Genomic DNA, 19,761 nt, shown 5'->3' on the forward strand with positions numbered 1-19,761 from the left:
TATTAATTGTAGATACTTGCTACAATTATATCAAATTTAATTATGACTCTAAATAAATAAAATATATAACAATCAATATTTTTCTTTACATTCAATATTTACTGTAAATATAAAAAGTAAAATAATTAATGAATAAAAATAGGAGTAGAAAATAAAACATATTAATTAAAATTTAATTTGTTAAATAATTGATCTTGTGTTCATGCAATATAATTTCAAAAAAATATTATGAATCACAACCTTTTTATATCACAAAAGATCGAAATACTATATGTAATTTTTAGTAGATAAAAATAATTATAAAAATTAATTATTAATATTGATATCAATCACAATTTATTATTGATACTTCAATCTTTTTTAAAATATGTTTTACTTTTTTAAAATACAATGCATATACCATATATACCTTTTCTATTATTATTATTGTTGTTGTTGTCGTCGTCGTCGTCTACTAATTGATATCCAATTAAATGAGTCATCATTAATGTGTGTACCAACTATCTACTAATAAAATTATTGCACATGAATGAGAATTATAACTATATGATCAATTAATACAATTAGAATAGTTAAAAATATTGATGATTGATAATTAGTTTAATAATATATTGATACCACACTTTCATTAGTTGATAATGTATTAAATATTGATTTTATATAATTATAATAAAGATATTTTCATAAATTAGTATAATTATACATTATTTATTAAATGTTAGTTGTAATATAATTATAATAAAGATATTTTTATAAAAATAAATTTGGAAGAGAGAATAATACTTCTATTTTGGAGGAAAAACAAATTCATGAGGAATTGACACCTCACTTTCATTAGTTGAAAAAAATCCAGTTTTAGTATATTAAGTAGATTTTTTACATATTAATTTTATATTTAATATTAAAACATGACAATTTACTATGTTATTTTACTATTACTGTATGTAATATTACATTATAAAATATAAAAATTAAAGTGATTATTATATAGTTTAGATGGATTTGACTAAATATAAAAATATAAAATAGAATATTATTATTAAATTTTAGTAATTTTAATTAGTCAATAATTTAAAATAAGATAGAAGTGACTATTCATAATTGAATAGTTTTGGTTGATTAGACTAAAAAAAATCGAAAAACGTTCTAAATAAAAAGCCAAACTAACTTTAATATTAAATTTATTAATACAATTTTAATTTTATATAATAGTTAGATAATAGATTAGTAAAAGCAAATAGAAGAATGACTTTAATTGGTATTCGATAAATTATTCATTTAGAATAATTAAAAAAAGTAAAAATATGATATTATTAAAAATAATATATTTTTATGTTTAAAAAATTATATTTAAATAAAATATTTGTAAAATATAAAATTTAGAGCAACATAGCTTCATGAACATCAATCGTTAATTAATTCTGAACTAAAATAAAATTATAATACAATTTATTTACTAAAAAATAATCAACAATTAATATTAGTAAATATAAAAATCATCCAAACACTTTGATTAAAAGTATGAGTGGTTAATTATTAATAATATTTTGTTCATAACAAAAAGTAAAAATATAATTATTCAGATTTAGATTTTAGAAGAATTAACGTTATAAGTAACAAATGATCTATTTTATCATGCATATTATAAATTAATAAATCAAACTAACTGATATAATGAATTATAATTAATTAATTGGTATAAATTATAATAAATTATATGATATTTAAAAAAAATAAAATGAATAAGAAGAAAACAAAATGAAATAGAAGAGATAGAAGACTACAATAAAATAAATACAGTGTGAGTTTTTTTTTTATAAATTTCATATCACGTCCGTTTCAATAATAATAAATAAAAATACGTCAAAGTTATCTAAGAGAAAATGATGAAATAAAATCATAACACAGTTCTAAAGTAAAAGCTTAAATTAGACCATAACATCATTGCACAACACAAATTGAAAGTAATTTTACACTACAACATACCACACAAAGAAGTAAATGACTTAAGTTTAAATACGAATTTTTTTTATTTATGCATACATAATAACACCATGGTTTATAAATGCCTCATGGATAACATATCATATATTGCTCTGAACGATGAACACGGGAGTTGGAGAGTGTATGGTGATTTGTGTCCACGATAGTTGCCTTCTTGCGACGACGCCTCATACGAAGAAAAAGAATTGTTGTAAAAGCTACCCAATGAAAGAGTAATTGGTAAACAAATGATATTTTCTTCTAGCATATATGGTCTTTTATAGTGATAAAATAAAAATGGAAGGAATAAAATTTTGTATTTTTATATTAGGAATAGAATTTGATATTTATCCTAATAAAATTAAATAACTAATTAGTTATAACTCATGTATTGAAATAAATAAAATAAAAATATTTTTAAGAATTAATCAAATCAATTAGTATAATTGATTTTATTTTATTTATTGAATTCAAAAAAATAAATTAAGAAATAATTGATTGAATTAATTAGTTGAAATAATTGATTGAATTAATAATAATACACAAATAATTGAAATAGTTTATATACGAATTTTTCAAGTTATTATTATTATCACTATTGGATAATGAATAAGAATTAGAATTATATCAATATTTTTAAAATTAATATAATTAAAATGACTAAAAATGTTTAAAATCAATGTGCGTTATTAATATCATAAGATTTTATCATTTTATGATTAGAATCAAATATTCTTATTATAATTATCTCGATCGGTGCCATTATCATATCATTATCATATTATTATTATTATTATTATTATTATTATTATTATTATTATTAAAAGTATTTTCAATTGATAAATAATTGAGTAGTTTAATAATGTATTAAATATTGATTTGATATAATTATAATAAAGATATATTTTTAAATTAGTATAATTATGTATTATTCATTAAATATTACTTATAATATAATTATAATAAAGATATTTTTTATAAAATAATTTAGAATAGAAAAAATGCATTCATTTTGGAGGAAAAATGGAGTCACGAGGGATCGATATCTCACTTTCATTAGTTAGGAGAAAATCCAGTTTTAGTATATTAAGTAGATTATAGGAATAGCATTGGTGCGTGGCAGAAGTTTGGCCAATTAAGAGATTATAATATCATAGAACAGCGTTGCAAGTATAGCTCTTAACCAGCTAAAATCTGCCTCACCAATTTAAAAGAGTGTCACAAAAATTTAGAATAGAAAAATATTGGGAGTATGAATCCCAGGTCGTCTCCCAACGAGTTGCGGGAAAGTGTGCTATTTTATTAATTAGAAAATTTCTGAGAGTTTTGAGAGTTGAATAATGAGCAATTAAATAATTGTAAATTTACGCAATAAAAATAAACTAAGAATAATTATTGATATTCTAAATAAAAAGTCTTGACTGGGGGAATGATTAATTGGAAGTTCCATCCTTGTTGGGATCTCTTAAATGTAGTATTAAAAAGGTTGTTGTTTTCACTTAGTTAACCCTTACTAAATAAAGAAAAGTCAAGTGATTGAGCTAATCCTTATTCGCAAATCCTAGTCCTCTCCCTTGGGAAGGTCTAGCGTTAGTAAATACAGGACTAGCCAACAACTTCCAATTTAACCAACACTTAAGCCTTCCAACTCAAGTGTCTCCTTTTAATCAACCCCCATGTCAAGTATGGAGATCTACTCCATTGACATGAATATAACGCTCATAAAAATATAAGAAGACATAATAAATTAATTAAAATAAAATAGAGATTGAAAATTAATTAAAAGTAAAAGTAATCCTCTTCACTAACAATTCATGAAAATAATCAAATTGTAACTATGAATAAAGTAAATAAGGATATAAAAGAGTAAGGGACAAAGTAAACAAACTAGAATAATGTCTTCAACGGTTTTCAATATCCAAAATCATGAACAATGAATGTAAAGTGAATCTAGAGGGAAAGTAATCCTCTCTCAATTCAGATCTAGAAACCTAAAACTATCCTAATGTGAATATCTGAGTTGTGTCCAGTTGCCTTCTGAGTCTCTGCATGTTCCCTGGCCTTATTCTGTGTTTCTGGGCCAAAAACAGGGTTGGCCCGAAATTGCCCCAGCATTTTCTGTTAATTCTGCAGATTGCGCAGGTCACGCGTACGCGTCGTCCACGCGTACGCGTCGTCCACGTGTTCGCGTCATTCAACTATTTTCCTTGTCATGCGTACATGTCGTCCATGCGTTCGCGTCATTTATGCAGAATCCAATCCACGCGTACGCGTCAGGCACGCGCTCGCGTCGCTGCAATTTTCTCCATTCCGCGCGTTCACGTGAGGCTCGTGCTCGTGTCAATGTTTGTTGGTCATCTCCTTAGTTTCTTGTGTTCCTTCTATTTTTGTAAGCTTCCTCTCCATTTTCTAAGCCATTCCTGCCCTATGAAGCTTGAAACACTTAACACACGAATCACGGCATCAAATGGTATAAAGGAGAATTAAAATATACTAATTAAAGATCTTTAGGAAGCAAGTTTTCATTCATAAAACAATATTAGGAATGAATTGTAATATCATGCTAATCATATGAATAAGTGGGTAAAGACTTGATAAAACCACTCAATTAAAAATAATATAAATCATAAAATAGTGGTTTATCAAGCTTCATCACGAAAACACAAAAATATGCGTGTACTCTTGATCAAAAAGTCTTAAACACTGATGGGTTTGCGTACGAGAGAAACTTTGATGATGAACATAATGCATACGTGTAAGGGAAAGAAAAAAGGAGAATAATGCCATAAAACACATAATCATGATGGCAGGATATGAGCATCATACAGTAGCAACATTGATGGTAAATAATAAAATAGAACATAATGCATGCCAAGCATAAAAGTTGCAAAACATAATTCCCTACTTTTTTTTCTAACGTCTCTTAATTAACTATAGGGTTAACTCTTGTGTTTGCACATAGAATATTTTGTATAAAGAGGAGGAGGGAAAGATTAGTGTTTGAGAGGGGGTGATCTTTCACCTATGGGTCTATCCCTATTTATATACTACTGGTGGCAGGTGTGACTGGAGTATTTTAAAGAAGGAAGTTGGAGTGGTGGTTATACTCTTATCTATAAAATTTAAAATTCTAAGTCTATCTTCTAATTCTAAATTTCAAATTGGGAGAGAGGCGGTTGTTACATTACCATCCCCGTAGAAAAAGAATTTGTCCCGAAATTCCACGTCCCTAATTGTTCAAAAAGGATTATTAGGTGACCTAGGTGTTACGTTGGTAAATCTCTATCACTGGAAAGGAAAAGATTTTCTCATGATCATTTACCTATGAATAAATCTGGAAACTTTTGTTGACTTTGAGCGGTACGTATTCTTTCCCTTATCTTCCTAATATCCTCTGTAGTGTGTCTTATTAATTCTGTTCTTAAGTATCCTCTTTCTTCTGGCCCATATCAAAACAAAGAAGATTGACATTTTCGTCCGTAAAGGGCCTCATATGTTGCCATCTCGATACTAGCATGATAACCGTTGTTAAATACAAACTCGATAAGTGGTGGGTGATATGACTTGCCTAAGCATAGTCTTATTCTTGAATGCCTTCTACAACGCATTTCAAAAACCTAGATGTGAACCTCGGATCTTTGTCAGAGACTATGGTTGATGGCACCCCATGTAACCTCACGATTTCTTTGATATACAACATGGTTAGTTTTCCCAATGAGTCAATCGACTTGATTAGCAGAAAATGGGCAGTCTTTGTCACTTGATCTACAAAAAATGATATGGTGTCACGTCCAGTTTGAGTATGAAGCAGTTCCATGACGAAGTCCATCAATATGCCTTCCCACTTCCATTCTGGAATGCTAAGGGGTTGCGATACTCCTGAGATTTCTGGTGCTCAAAATTTACCTTCCGACAGAACAGACAGTTATTCACTATTGTAACCAAATTCTTTTTCTTCCCTGGCCACCAGAACATCTTTTTCAAATCATGGTACATTTTTGTCATGCCAGGATGAATGGTAAAATCTCCTTTATGGCCTTCTTTCGCAATCTTTTTCTGAACATCACCTTCCCTTGGAACACAGATTCGACCTTGGTATCTCCACACCTTGTCTTCCCATTTGGCAAGTCTTTCAGCTTCCCTTCCTTGACAAGGCATAGGGTTTCTTTAAAGTCTAGGTCAGAGTCATGCGCCTTGGTTATTTGCTCCTTGAATTGACTTGTCACTATTAGGTAGCTCAAGCGTACGCTTTTTGGGGTGAAGGTGACTTGTTAGTTCATGTCTTTGAAGCTCTTTTACTAACTCTGCTTCCGTTATCATCATCCATGATGCCTTGAGTATCTTTCAACCCAGAGCGTTAGCTACCATGTTAGCTTTCCTTAGGTGATAGTTTAGAACAAAGTCATAGTCTTTCAGAAACTCCATCCATCTTCTCTGCCGCATGTTGAGTTCCTTCTGATCGACAAGTACTTTAAAATTTTGTGGTCAGGGAACACCTGAAACCCAACTCCATATAATGATGTCTCCATGTCTTCAGTGCAAATACTATCACGGCTAGCTCAAGGTCGTGGGTTGGATAATTGACTTCATGGGTCTTTAGTTACCTTGATGCATATGCCACTACCCTTTTGTCTTACATTAAAACGCAAGACAGTCCCTGTCATGAGGTATCACAATAAACCTCAAAAACTACGTCAGGGTTAGGTAAGACCAACACCGGGGCCATCCGGTAAGGGGGCAATGGAGATTGGCCCTATCCCGGGTACCAATTATGTGGAAAACTTGACTTTTCATTTAGGGGGAAAATGTGAGTATATCTTCAGGAAAGATATCTAAAAAGTCTCATTCCACTGGTATCTCACACAGTTTCTGGCTAGAGTCCACTCTTATCAAAGTAAGTAAGGCACATCCTTGCCCTATATCTGCACCAAGGTCTTGAAAAAGCAACAAGGAGATCATTTGTGTTTTGTAGGGATCGAGGGGGGAGATGACTTTTCTCTCAAGACAGTCTAACAAGACTCGATTTTCATTGAGCCAATCCATTCCTAAGATGATGTCTAGCCCTACTAAAGGAAGGAACACAAGGTTAGCAAGGTATGACCTATTTGAAATGACGATACAAGTCCTCAGACAGACTTGCTGAATCTTGATACTCTTACCAACTAGGGTGGTCACTAATAAGACGTATGGTAATTTGGTCATGAGTAAGCTAATCCAATTAGTAGCAGAGAAAGATATGAATGAATGAAAAGTACCAGTATCATATAGAATAGCTAAAGATACCCCATTAATTGTGCACTTACCCTCGAAGCAGACATTTTGCCCAGTGAAACACCTTCCCCTGTGTTGCTTCCCGCACGAAGCACACTCCTCGAGCTCGGTGGTCTTTTGTGAGCCATTGGTGAAAGTTCTTTGGTGATTCATGTCTTGTTGAGTTTGCCTTCCTGTAGGTCTTTCAAGAAAGGCCTTCTTCTACAGTGGTTGTTGAGAAGGTCCTTGGTTCAGCTACTTTTTCTTAAAAGCTTCGCTTTTTTTTTTTTTTACGTTAGTTTCTTGGTGCACTATTCGATCACTTGAAACTTACTAACAAGGGAAGAAAACTCTTGGATCTCCAGTGGGGCTATTGTGGTTAGGACCTCTGCTCTGAGCTCTCCTTAATACTTCATATATTTCCACTTTTCATCTGGATTAGCCTTATACATGGAGAAAAACTTGCAAAGTCTCTCAAATTTCTATGTACTCTATAATACTCATCCTATCTTGCCTCAACTACAGAAACTCCATCTCTTTAGATTTCGGAACAGAAAGAGGAAAGTATTTCTTATAAAAAGCTCCTTTGAAAGTGCCCAGCTGATGTCTGTCCCAACATCCTCCAATAACCAATTTGCTCCATCCCACCAGAATTCGGCATCAACTTTGTGCATGAAGGTAGCGTAGCTCACTTTCTGCTCCTCGGTGCATGGAAAAATTGTTTATATGTCAACTATTCTTCTGCCTTATCAGGATCAACGACTCTACGAAACTCAGATGGGCCAATTTTTTTGAAGTCAGTGAAGGCTGTACGGGCTTGTCTTACATCCAAGCTGTGAGTACTGGAATCCCTATTCACATTGGATAGTTATTGGAATCTCTATTTCATTGCCTTCGCCATATCCTTCATGTGCTTTGTTAGGTTTGAGTTGCTCGATCTTGAGCCACGTGGGTATCCACGTCTTGCCATAAATTTCTTGTTCATGGATAGCCCTATGAAGAAATGTTATTAGTCATACTTCCTAAATAGGGTCCCTAGGCGCTCAATATCCCTATTTCCACTTTAGCGACTAATTAGCAAGGAACACTTCCCTAGCTGAATGATTTATCCATTGCGATGAGTATTTTCTGTCGCTACCCTAATTTTGTATTTCGCAATATTATGCGACAAATTAGCGAGAAACTAGTTGCTCGCTAAAAATAAAAACTTTGGTGACAAATTAGCTAGGAAATTGTCCATCGCAAAATGCATTTCAAGTCTTTGTGATGGATTAGCTAGTAACATTGTTCCTCACTAATTAGCTTTTTTGCACAAAGTTTATTTAGCGACGAACTAGTGTGTGAATTGTTTCTCGCTAATTGTATATCAAACACTTGTGACGGAATAATGACAATAATATTTCTCACTACTTTACTTTTATTTGATTGAATCCTTAGGTGCCTAATTTGCTGGAACATTGTTACTCGCTAATTAATTTGTGACAAATTAGCGAGAAAATTTTCGTCGCTCTTTTTTTATCTATAAAAGTAAATTTGCGAGAAACAAACTTACTCGTGAATCTCTCGCTAATTAGTTGCTTTTTTCAAGTTCAGATATTTTATGACTGCCATTAATTTTGTCGTTAGTGCGTCACTAATTCCTCGCAAGTTAGTGACGGATTAGCTACAAAAAATATTTCTCGCAAAAATTCGTCGCTAATTCATCAAATTCGTGTAGTGTGTGAATGGCTTCTTCTATGGGAAAGCTAGCGATATGGCACCTCGTGCAAGGTCCATTACTTTTTATTATCGGTTCCTTGTCTTGAGTATGACATATTTTTTATAGATATTTTTACTGGTTTTGCTATATTATGTAAAATTGATTACTTTTTTTTCTTGCATTGCAGGATTGCAATTTATAAGGCTGCATATCCAAGGGTGTCCACTCTTACATATATTGTTGCAGCTATTAATTAAGTAATCTCTTCACACACATTGTCAAATAATTAATTTTGAATACCTAATTGTTTGATTGATTTATATAAATATATATACATATGTAGGTTGTGTCTGATGGGGTGGATATCTTAACAGTCTCTGTGGGGCCAGATGAACCACCACCGGATAGCACATTAACCTTCTTAAACATGTTTGAGATTTCCATGTTATTTGTAAGGAAAGTAGGAGTTTTGTGGTCCAAGCTGCATGGAACAAAGTTCCATATCAAGCGATAGATCAAACTGAAATCTAAGTGTTTAAGTGTTTCAGATCCTAATTTTTTGTTTGTTCTGTCTTTTTTGTTCTGGCTTGCTTGTTGAGTTTATATTTGGATTTTGGTTTAAAGGTTTAAAATTCTTTCTGCAGAGTTTCATTAAGATTATGTTTGTATTATTGCTCAGAATATAAAAATAGTTAAGAGTCTATTTGCAGTAATAATTGTTGGCAAGGAGTAAGATATTGATGTTGCATTTTCTAATTTTGTGGTTTTCAGAATATCATCACTGCTAGTTTCATTGTCTCTAGAATGCCATTAGTTGTTGCTAATGATGGCTTCCCAATTTCTCTTCTTATTCATTTATTTGTTTTGTTTGTTTTGAATTGTTACTACAGACAATGGCTTCTTATTCTATTTCTGATGCAGTGGCAACTTATTACAAAAAGAGGAGAAATGTCTGAAATAATCCTTCATGTCATGGCAATGCTTTATAGGATCTATCACTGGGATTGAATTATAGCCTAACTTGATATAACATAGTTATAGGCTTGTATCATTTTTTATTGCTTAGATTTGTAACATGATTTATTACTTTTCAAGAGAAATTTGTGTATCAATATTTTGAGTTTAAGAAAATATCTCATTTTGTAGTAATTAATTTCCATATATTTATATTATGCATAATAATAATAATTGTTGGCACAAATAATTGAGATTCTAGAAAAAAAAGTAGTTCGTTGCTTCTAAGAAAATGAGTATAATATAACTAAAAAAGTCTTAAGATTTTGGCGGCAATAGTAATGGCCGCTAAAAATGAATAACATTGTAATTTTAGAATTACTTTTGGTAGTCATATAAATTGCCAAGAAAATGGTCGCTAATACTTATATACATTTTGTAGCCATTAAAAAGGTCTTTACTGGCAAATGTTATAACTGCCGCTAAAACCTTTTAGTGACAAAGCATAAGATGGCTAATGTCTAATTACCGATAAATGTATTATCAGCTATTTTTATTGCCGCTGAAAGCGAAATAAATGGCTATTAAAAGTGATTTTTCTTGTAGTAACAAGCAACAACAAGTGCGTTTAGTAAAATAATTTTTAAAAAATTTAAAAATATTATAATAGACATTAATGTAAGAATAAAATTTAAATATTAATTAATGTACGATATTATATTAGACTTTTTAATTTTGATAAGTACAAACCAACTTTAAAAAGCTCTCTTTTAGGGACTTTCAAAAGTACCCTAACTTTTAAAAACTACAAGCATAAGCACATGAGCTTTTTAATTTACCAAATATAAAACAAGATGCTTGTGCCTTTAAAAAGCACAAACACCTCTTTGAAAAGTCTTATTAAACTAAGTCTAAATATTAATGTTGTGCTAAGTATTTGTGATGGACCTACTACCACATAAAATTTATGCATATGGTATGTAACTTAAGTGAATATAATTTTTTTAAGTGAAAATTACTAACATGTGTATCTATACTTTGCATTAAAGATTAAATAAATCCTTTTATCTAATTATTATTACATTAGTATTTTTTCAAATTATATGTAATAAATATCTAAAAAAGAGAAGTGAAAAAATAAGTTACAAACATAAGTAGTGAAAATATAAAATTAAATAAAAAATATAAAACTATGTATGTATATAATAATAATATATTTTTTATGTGAATAATATTATGAAATATTTTTTAATTATATTTAATTATAAATTTAATGTATTTTTTATAATTTTATGAATTTATTTAAATTATATTATTTTATTAATTTTATTTTTAATAGAACGAAAATTTAAAGAAAGATAGAAAATGAGAGAAAAAAGAGAGAAAGATAAAGAAAAAGAAGTGGGGGAGAGAGAGAGAGAAAGAGATAGAGAGAAATTGTTAATTTCAGAAGAAAAGATTTTATTTTAATTGTAATGAAAAATATCTCAATGCATATTTTGGTTTGTCAAAATAGTAATATAAAATATAAATTATAAGTTACATATAAAATGGGAAGGGTGGAGAGAAATAGAGAAAGAAAGAGAGGTTGATAAGAGGATGGAAAAAAATTTATTAATTTTAGAAAATATTTTATCTCAATTTTAATAAGAGAGTGTTATGTGACATTTTGGTTGTTAAATTAATAATATAATATAATTATATTTTAATTTTAATTTTAATTATAATTAGAGAATATCATGTATATTGTACATTTTAATTGTTAAATTTATAATTAATCATTGACAATGATATATAAGAGATATAGAATAGGTGAAAAAATGAGATAGAGAAAGGAGGAGAGAGAGAAGGGAAGAGAACTCATTAGTTTTGAAGAAAAAATTTAATTTCAATTATAATAAAAAAATGACACGTAACACATTTTAATTGTAAAATTAGTAATATATATATAATAGATAATAGATTTAAGAAGAATCTAACACTCATGTTATAATAAATGTTTATTTGACAAAATTTTTGCCTAATAAACCTTTCTTTTATGAAAAAGTATAGGGAGCTAATGGAAATTTTGTACAATGTGTACAATGGAGTTATGGAGGTTTAGGAAGTATTAGAGATATAATCATTAGTATTACATTTTCCTATCATGTTAAGCTTTTGGGAAGAGTGGTTTTATGACATGGTATTAGAATTTTAGATTCGAAAGGTCAAGAGTTCGATCCTTGATTTTATGTTCATTTTATTCATATTGGACCTTGATTTTATGTTCATTTTATTCATATTGGACCAAAAATACCAAAAATTTATCCTATTGTATATATTGTACACTTAGACCATTAGCTCTCTAGCAGTACTCTTCTTTTTATAGTTAAGTTAGCGCCTGACTATGTAAAGTTTATAGAAAGTTTACATTCAACGGAGACAAGTTTTTAACCATATGTAGCACAAATAAACTAAGACACTATAGTAAACTTTGTTCCAAGGTGGTTATTGGAGCTGCTTAAGAAGACTGGACCTGTTGGAAGTTGTCCAAAACTTTTAAAATGTTCCTAGATACTTCTAGGATGGAGATTATGGTTTCAGTATGTATTTTAGTAGAGTAAGATTAATTTGGATGAAAAATTACATGAGTTGAGTATTATACGTCTTGGGATAGTTGGTTGTTTTAAAGAGGGAAATTCTACTACAGATCGTGCATCAGTTTTTTTCTTGGTCGTAGGAGTTGTTTCGCATGGTAAGAACTTAATCTTCTTCGTGTGCAGGATCTACGAGAGTGCGACGAGATTCTTGACTTGTCCTTCAAATAGAATAAAATAACGGTTAGATGGACTTAGGTTAAGACCCGATCAGAGTGATCCAACTTGATTTTATAAGCCAGAATAGATTCGTATGATTGGCTCATAGGGACGGACCCAGTTGCATGGAAACGAAGGCACTTGCTCCCACTAAATTTAAAAAAAAATGTAATAATTCTATATATATATTTGTTTTAATATAATTATATTTTTTGTCTTTATAAAAATTAAAAAAATTTTGACTTGAGGTTTATATTAGAAATAATTTTTTATTAAATTTAATATATAACAATATTTATTTTGTTAAATTTCATTTTATAATACTTCGAATTTTTAAAAATTAAATAATTAATTATTTATAAATTATTATATTATATTGAGATTTTATTTTTTAAAAAATTATTTTTTTTAACAAATATAATTAGATAAAATTTTATTATTATTAAAATTTAATTCAATTAAACTTATTCTATTAGTTTGAATAATTTATTAAAAATTATTTTAATAAAAAAATTTAAATTGATTTTTATAAATATTATTATTCTTATTATTATTATAATTAATATTATTATTATTGTTATTACTATTATTATATTATCATTGTTATCAATATTATCATTATTATATTAACATTATTATATAATTCTTTAATTTTATTTTATTATCATTACTATATTATATTATTATTTATTTTTCTTTTCCTTTTGGCCGAAGCCTCAAGGGACCAAGGAGAGGAATGAAATAACTTAGCTTGCATACTTATATACATATATAATTCCTACACATGTTTCTTTGTATATATATAACCAAATGACACCTAATCTTTTTTATTGATTAATCATCATCATCAACATCTTATCTTCTCTCATGAACCACCGAAACCATAAGCAAACAAGAGAGAAAGCCCATGAGAGAGAAAAGAAATGCCTCTATGGAACCGTCACCTTCAAACTTCGATTTCTTGAGATCCGTAACTCCAACAAAAAATTTAATCTGATAAAAGTGTTCGTATCCTCCTTCTTTACACATTAACGTTATTTTTGTCCGGTAAAAATTAACGATCACGTAGCTCTTCCTCCCCTAAAGTTCGACTAATTAAAATTCTAGAAGGTATAAGCGATTTCTAATACTTTTCCCTTTAGCAGCTTACTAAAAAAACTTTTCCAAAATTTTTGTTGATTTTAATTTTGAACGAAGGTAGGAATTTTATTTTAAAATTAACAGTTTTTAATTTAGGGATGTCCAAAAGTATAATAAATAATTACAAATATGTTAATAATCATAATGTTATTGAGTTTGGAGTTTTGGCTGTGAATGATTGGTTGTATTTGTGACTGAGTTTTTGGTTATGAGAGTGAATAGAAATTGATTTCTTAATTAGAAGTAGTAATTTTGAGAGTTTATAAATGATTTTCACTACAAGAAACAGTGTAATTATCGATGCCAAAAATCGATGGTTAATTTTTCCGTCGATTTTTTTCGACGACTTGTCGTCGATAAAATGAAAAAGAAATGCTTAAAAATAAAATATTAAAATCGACGAGAATGTCGTCTATTATTTTGATAATTTTTTAATTCCTTACTACTATCGTCATATTACCAACGAAATAGGGGTCGAAATTTTTATTTTTTAAAATCGACGGACGGGTTGTCTATTTTAATAATTAAAATATCGACAGTCTCTGTCGTCGATAAATTTAGACGATAGAGATCTCTTTTTTAAATTGAATGAATGGTATAGATTTATTATATAAAATAGACGGATAGAGTGTTGATTTTTATTTTAACTAAATCGAGAAAATAGCCGTCGATTTTTATCAACAAAAAATTACTCCCGCGTCCCTGCTCGCTTCACTCATCTTCCCAAAATTTAACCCCAAATCTTCAGATCTAGAGTGACACTGCTTCTTCTCCTCCAACGCCCGTGAGTAGAAACCAGAATGGAGTCACGGTCACGGAGAGAGGCAGAGAGTAGAGCTTCTTCTTCTCCGACTCCTGAGAAAATCCGCCGTCCTCCACCTGAGAGCAGAGCTGCTTCTTCTTCTTCTTCTCCTCCTCCACCGAGCCCACCACCGCGCCATCCTCTTCATGTAAGTTCCTCTCTCTCTCTCTCTCTCTCTCTCTCTCTCTCTCTCTCTCTCTCTCTCTCTCTCTCTCTCTATCACATTGTGATTTGTAAATTTGCATGTAAGTTCTTCTTCTTCCACAGACTCGTCATTGCAACGTCTTTGTCGGTCGCTGTCGCTGTGAGCTCGTCGCCATAGCACGTAGTTGTCGCAACTTCTTGTATGTTCCTCTCTGTCTCTCTTTGATTATTTTATTTATTTTTGAAATTTTTGAATCTACTATTTTCATCATGAAATTCTGAATTTGCTGTTTGTTAAACCTAATTAGCATAATCAAATAGAAAACCACAGAAGAGAGAAAAGGATAATTTGGTTCCTAATTAATTCTCACTGTCAACGATGGAGGTTTCAGGCGCCGTTCTAAGGAATTTCACGTGCCCTTCCTTTTCTATGCACGTGAGTTCCCATCGTCGTGGCGGTGGTGGTTGTGTTATGGTGCTGGTGAGGATGAGAGAAAAGGCGGTGGTGCATGTTGTTGCGGGTTCAGTGATTCGGGGCATGTGCAGTATTGTGGGGACGACAAGAAGGAGCAGGGAACCACTATGTTGAGTGCCAAGAAAAAGCTCAAGATGATGAAAAAACGTATCCTTTTCGATGATCTTTAAGGAAATCTAACTTCGGTAATTTAATTATTTTTACATCTTGTTGCTGTTTGGACTAATGATTTAATTGCATAGGGTTGAAATCAAATTTAACAGGTTTAGAATAATGCATTTGAACATGTGATTCCGTTGATTATTTGGTGAATTTAGTTACATCATGATAAATGCATGTTATTGTTGCTAGCCTTTAAAGTGATTGACAGAGTCTCAAGTTTTGTTCAGTGAAAAATTTTGATAGGATTCCTATTTGATTTAACATTTTTTTTGGTGAATTTATGCTCTGATTTACTAATTTGTTGTTTATTTTGCTTTTGTTAATGTGCATTTTTGGTTTCTTACTACTTTGTTCATCATCAGGGCCTAGAGAGAAGCTCAATTGGAGTCTCAGATTTAAGATTATTTTGGAAATTGCCGAGTGACTTTGCTATCTTCATGAGGGATGTCAAAGAAGGATCATTCACAAGGATATCAAGGCTTCTAATATTCTTCTCTCTGAGACTTTTGAGCCTCAGGTCGGACATGAAAAATCATCACTATGTATTTGTGTATAAATATATGTGTGTTTTTAACTTCAGAATTTCTTATGCTTCTAGATCACATTAGTTATATAATCTTAATTTTCTTCCTCTGATTCAATCTCCAGATATCTAATTTTGGCCTAATGACATGCAGAAAATTGTCGATTAAGAATTTATAATGAACTGACGTTGCGAGTATAGTTCTTAACCAGCGAAAATTATGCGTATCGATTTCAAAAGGGTTGTCACAAATTCAGAATGAAATACTGGGAGTAAGAATCCCAGGTCGTCTCCCAACGAGTTGCTAAGAGAGTGCTATTTATTGATCAGAGGGTTTCTTAGGATTTTTAGAGTTGGAGAATGAAATTAAAGCAATGAAAATTAACGAGAGCTTTTAATTAGTTAAGATAAAAAGCCTTGATTGTGAGAAGATTAATCGAAAGTTATATCCTTGTTGGAATTTTCCAAAATTAATAGTAAGAGGTTGTTGTTTCTACTTAGTTAACCTTTACCGAATAAAGAAAAGTCAAGTAGTTGAGCCAACTTCTATTCACAAGTCCTAATCCTCTCTCTTGGGAATGAATAGCGTTAGTGACTAGAGAGCCAGCCAACAATTTCTAATTACCAATTAATTCTTGAGTATTCCAACTCAAGGTTCTCCTTTTAATCAACTCCCAAGTCAAGTTGGGAGTCTACTCCATTAACATGGATGCTATTTCCACATATACATACAAGGGATAGAAAGAAGACATGGTAATTGAATTAACTGGAAGCAAGTAGACAAGTAATGAATTTAAATGGAAAATTGTTCTTTGCATTAATAAATCACAAAATCAGAAATATCCATATGTAACTCTGAATGACACAAATGGTAAATAAAAGAGAAAAGGGAATAAGAAGACAAACTGTAATAATAAAAACTTCAATGGAGGTAGTAATTCTTCTCAATTATCCAATCCAAAATGTAGAACTAGAAAAAGGTATGACTATGAAGAACCCTGGAGGAAGTAGTGTTCTCTTCCAAGATTCCAAAACTAAAACTGAAAACTAATGAATGAGAGAATGTGTGAATGTGTGTCGAGTCTCTACCATCCCTTGACTCTAGTCTGTGTTTCTGGGCCAAAGACTGGGTCCAAATTCAGCCCAAAATCGCCCCCAGCGAATTCTACAGTCACAGAGGATTACGCACGTCGCACGTACGCGCCAGGTGCACGTCCGCGTCGATGGTCTTCTGCGCATGTCACGCGTCCGCGTCAGGTGCGCGTCAGGTGCGTGTCGGTCCTTGCTGGTTAGCTCCTTGGTTTCATGTGTTCCTTCCATATTTGCAAGCTTCCTTTCCATCCTCCAAGCCATTCATGTCCTATAAAGCCTGAAAACACTTAACACACAGATCACGACATCGAATGGTAAAGAGGGGAAATAAATATTGATATATTAAAGGCTCAGGAAGCAAGTTTTCAATCATAGAGCGGAGTTAGGAAGGCAAATGTAAAACATGCAAATTGTATGAATAAGTATATGGAGAATTGATAGAAACCACCCAAATTTAGCACAAGAATAACTATAAAATAGTGGTTCATCAACCTCTCCACACTTAAACATTAGCATGTCCTCATGCTAAAATTAAGGAGATCAAGATAATGAATGGGGAAGATGAGACTCATGCAATGCAATGCGACCTATGAATGCAACTATATGCTAAGATGTCTCTACCTACTTGGTCAAAAGTAAACAAGTTCTCCAAGACAAACAAAAATCAGATTCCACTAATTCAAATCACACAATAATAAGCAAGTAAACTTGTAAGAAGATAGCTCGTGAAAGCCGGGAACATAGAGTCAAGCATTGAACTGTCACTGGAAATGTATATGCACTCTAATCACTCAGGTGTTTAGGGTTAATCTACTCCGGTCTCCTTTAGTCATGCTTTCTAAAACTTTGCTCTTCATCTAACCAATCAACAAATATCTAGTGTACTAATGCAAACATCATGAGGTCTTTTCAAGGTTGTAATTGGGCTAAGGTAAGGGTGAGGATATATGTATGGCTAAGTGAGCTATAAATTGAATCTTTGACTAACCTAAGTTCTCACCTAACATACACACTCTCTATCATTTTAAATTCATGCCTAGCTACCCATAACCTCCCTTTTGTACTCTTCACATACTCATGTATTTAAATGTTCCTTTAGTTCATCTCATATACATTGATCTTTTTTATTGAATTTAGCATTTGGGGTGGTTTTATTCCCCTATATTAAAAAGTAGAAGGCACATTCAGGTCTATACATTTATAACAAGTTTATTAGTATATTCTTTGTAGAAAGTAGTGTACTTAACCCTTTGATTCTGATTTGTTGTCACTAACAGGTACCTTCCCCCTGAATTCTTCATGCATGGAATAGTAGATGAGAAAACTGATGTATATGCTTATGGTGTGCTATTATTGGAGCTAATCACTGGAAGACAAGCTTTGGATAGCTCACAAAAAAGTCTTATCATGTGGGTATGTAATTGTCCAAATAAGTGATTATAACATTGAAAACTAGCATAGTCTTGTGCTAAGTGAAAACTCGTGCAGTTAAATGATTTGACTAAATTATGCAGTTATTTTTAGGCAATGATAAATGATATATTCGCTCACCGCAAGCCTGCAAGGGTTTTTGGAAGTGTTTTCTATTGCATGTTACTGGCAAGTTCAAATCTGTTCTTTGTTTTAATTAATCGATTGTTGGCTGATTGATTTGGCAGGCATTGATATTCTGGTTGAATTGAAAAAGTTGTTTGAGTTGTTATGCATATCTTGTATTTGTTTAAATTACTGAGTGAGTTGGTTTGTTGTTTCTTTACATTTTAGGCAGGTTATGCTACCTTGGCCATAGGAACTGAGTGGATTTTTCGCCCCAAGCAAGAAGTGATCTCTCCGGTGCTTTGTAATTGCGATGTTCTTCTTTTGCTGTTAATAGGTTTTTTTCTTGCATTGCTCTTGTTTCATTCTCGAAATGAAGTTTTTCTGTTGGGAAAAAAATGTAGCAAAATTTCAAAATTCTTTTACATAAGAATAAATTTTCAAAAAAGTAGCATTATATGACAACCAGGCAGAGGAGTGGGTAGTGGCCCTTCCTCTTTAAATAACTCTACTACCTCCGTACCAATTAACAGTATATGTTTAATTGAAAGAAAGAATAAATAAATCTTAAATTAATGATGGTTAATTGAACCTCGAACAGACCATGTCACAGTTAATCCTAGTTCTCTAGTTGGGTTCTTTGTTCTTGTTTGATATGCAACTATTAAATGTGTTTTGACTAATTACAATATATAATATAATAGTTTTTTTATAATTTGGGTGAAGTCATTAAGTGGAATACAGTGAAGTTTCACACTAAGGCCTTAAGGGATTGAATAATATATAATGAGATTTCAGAACTATGCAGGGCATGAAGTATATAAGAGGACATGTAAAATGAGGAGAAGAAAGTATATAAGAGGTCCCATTTATGTCCACTAATATAATTTCTATATGTTGTTCCATTTCTCCATTCTATTCTTCATGTTAATTAATTAGCTTCTTCTTTCTTTCTCCATTGCAGCCACTTCCTCAAGTCTAATGCTGATTCTTCTTTGCTCCACTCTTTACATATTCTCTTAGCTTAATTCCTAGCTAGTATAGGACTAGATTTTTTACATGCTTTTCTGTCAAATATTTATTTTTAGTTGTTCAATTATTATTCAATACATACATTACTTTAGATAATGGAACGACACTAAAGTTTCATTGAACAAGTTTTAATTTAATGTCTGTTTATTATATAATATTGAATAAGTTTCTTTA

General features: G+C 31.1%; 1 protein-coding gene across 7 annotated transcripts; it reads left to right on the forward strand.

Annotated features, from left to right (window-relative positions):
• The first annotated feature begins 14,518 nt into the window (after positions 1-14,518).
• LOC110271483 (uncharacterized) lies at positions 14,519-19,761 on the forward strand. 7 transcript variants are annotated; one of them, XM_088484226.1, is made up of 7 exons: positions 14,519-14,771; positions 14,891-14,967; positions 15,160-15,529; positions 15,767-15,921; positions 18,157-18,432; positions 18,784-18,892; positions 19,364-19,761. In XM_088484226.1, exons 1-3 carry the CDS (start codon positions 14,622-14,624, stop codon positions 15,410-15,412), a joined length of 480 nt encoding a protein of 159 aa, XP_088340352.1. In that variant the 5' UTR covers positions 14,519-14,621; the 3' UTR covers positions 15,413-15,529; positions 15,767-15,921; positions 18,157-18,432; positions 18,784-18,892; positions 19,364-19,761. The 7 variants fall into 7 exon arrangements, with proteins under 7 accessions (XP_088340352.1, XP_088340349.1, XP_088340353.1 ...); XM_088484223.1 differs by having other exon boundaries at positions 18,236-18,432; XM_088484227.1 differs by having other exon boundaries at positions 15,160-15,485.

The sequence above is a fragment of the Arachis ipaensis genome, chromosome B4, assembly GCF_059453495.1.
Source record: "Arachis ipaensis isolate K30076 ecotype BB chromosome B4, ASM5945349v1, whole genome shotgun sequence".
Classification (NCBI taxonomy): domain Eukaryota; kingdom Viridiplantae; phylum Streptophyta; class Magnoliopsida; order Fabales; family Fabaceae; genus Arachis; species Arachis ipaensis.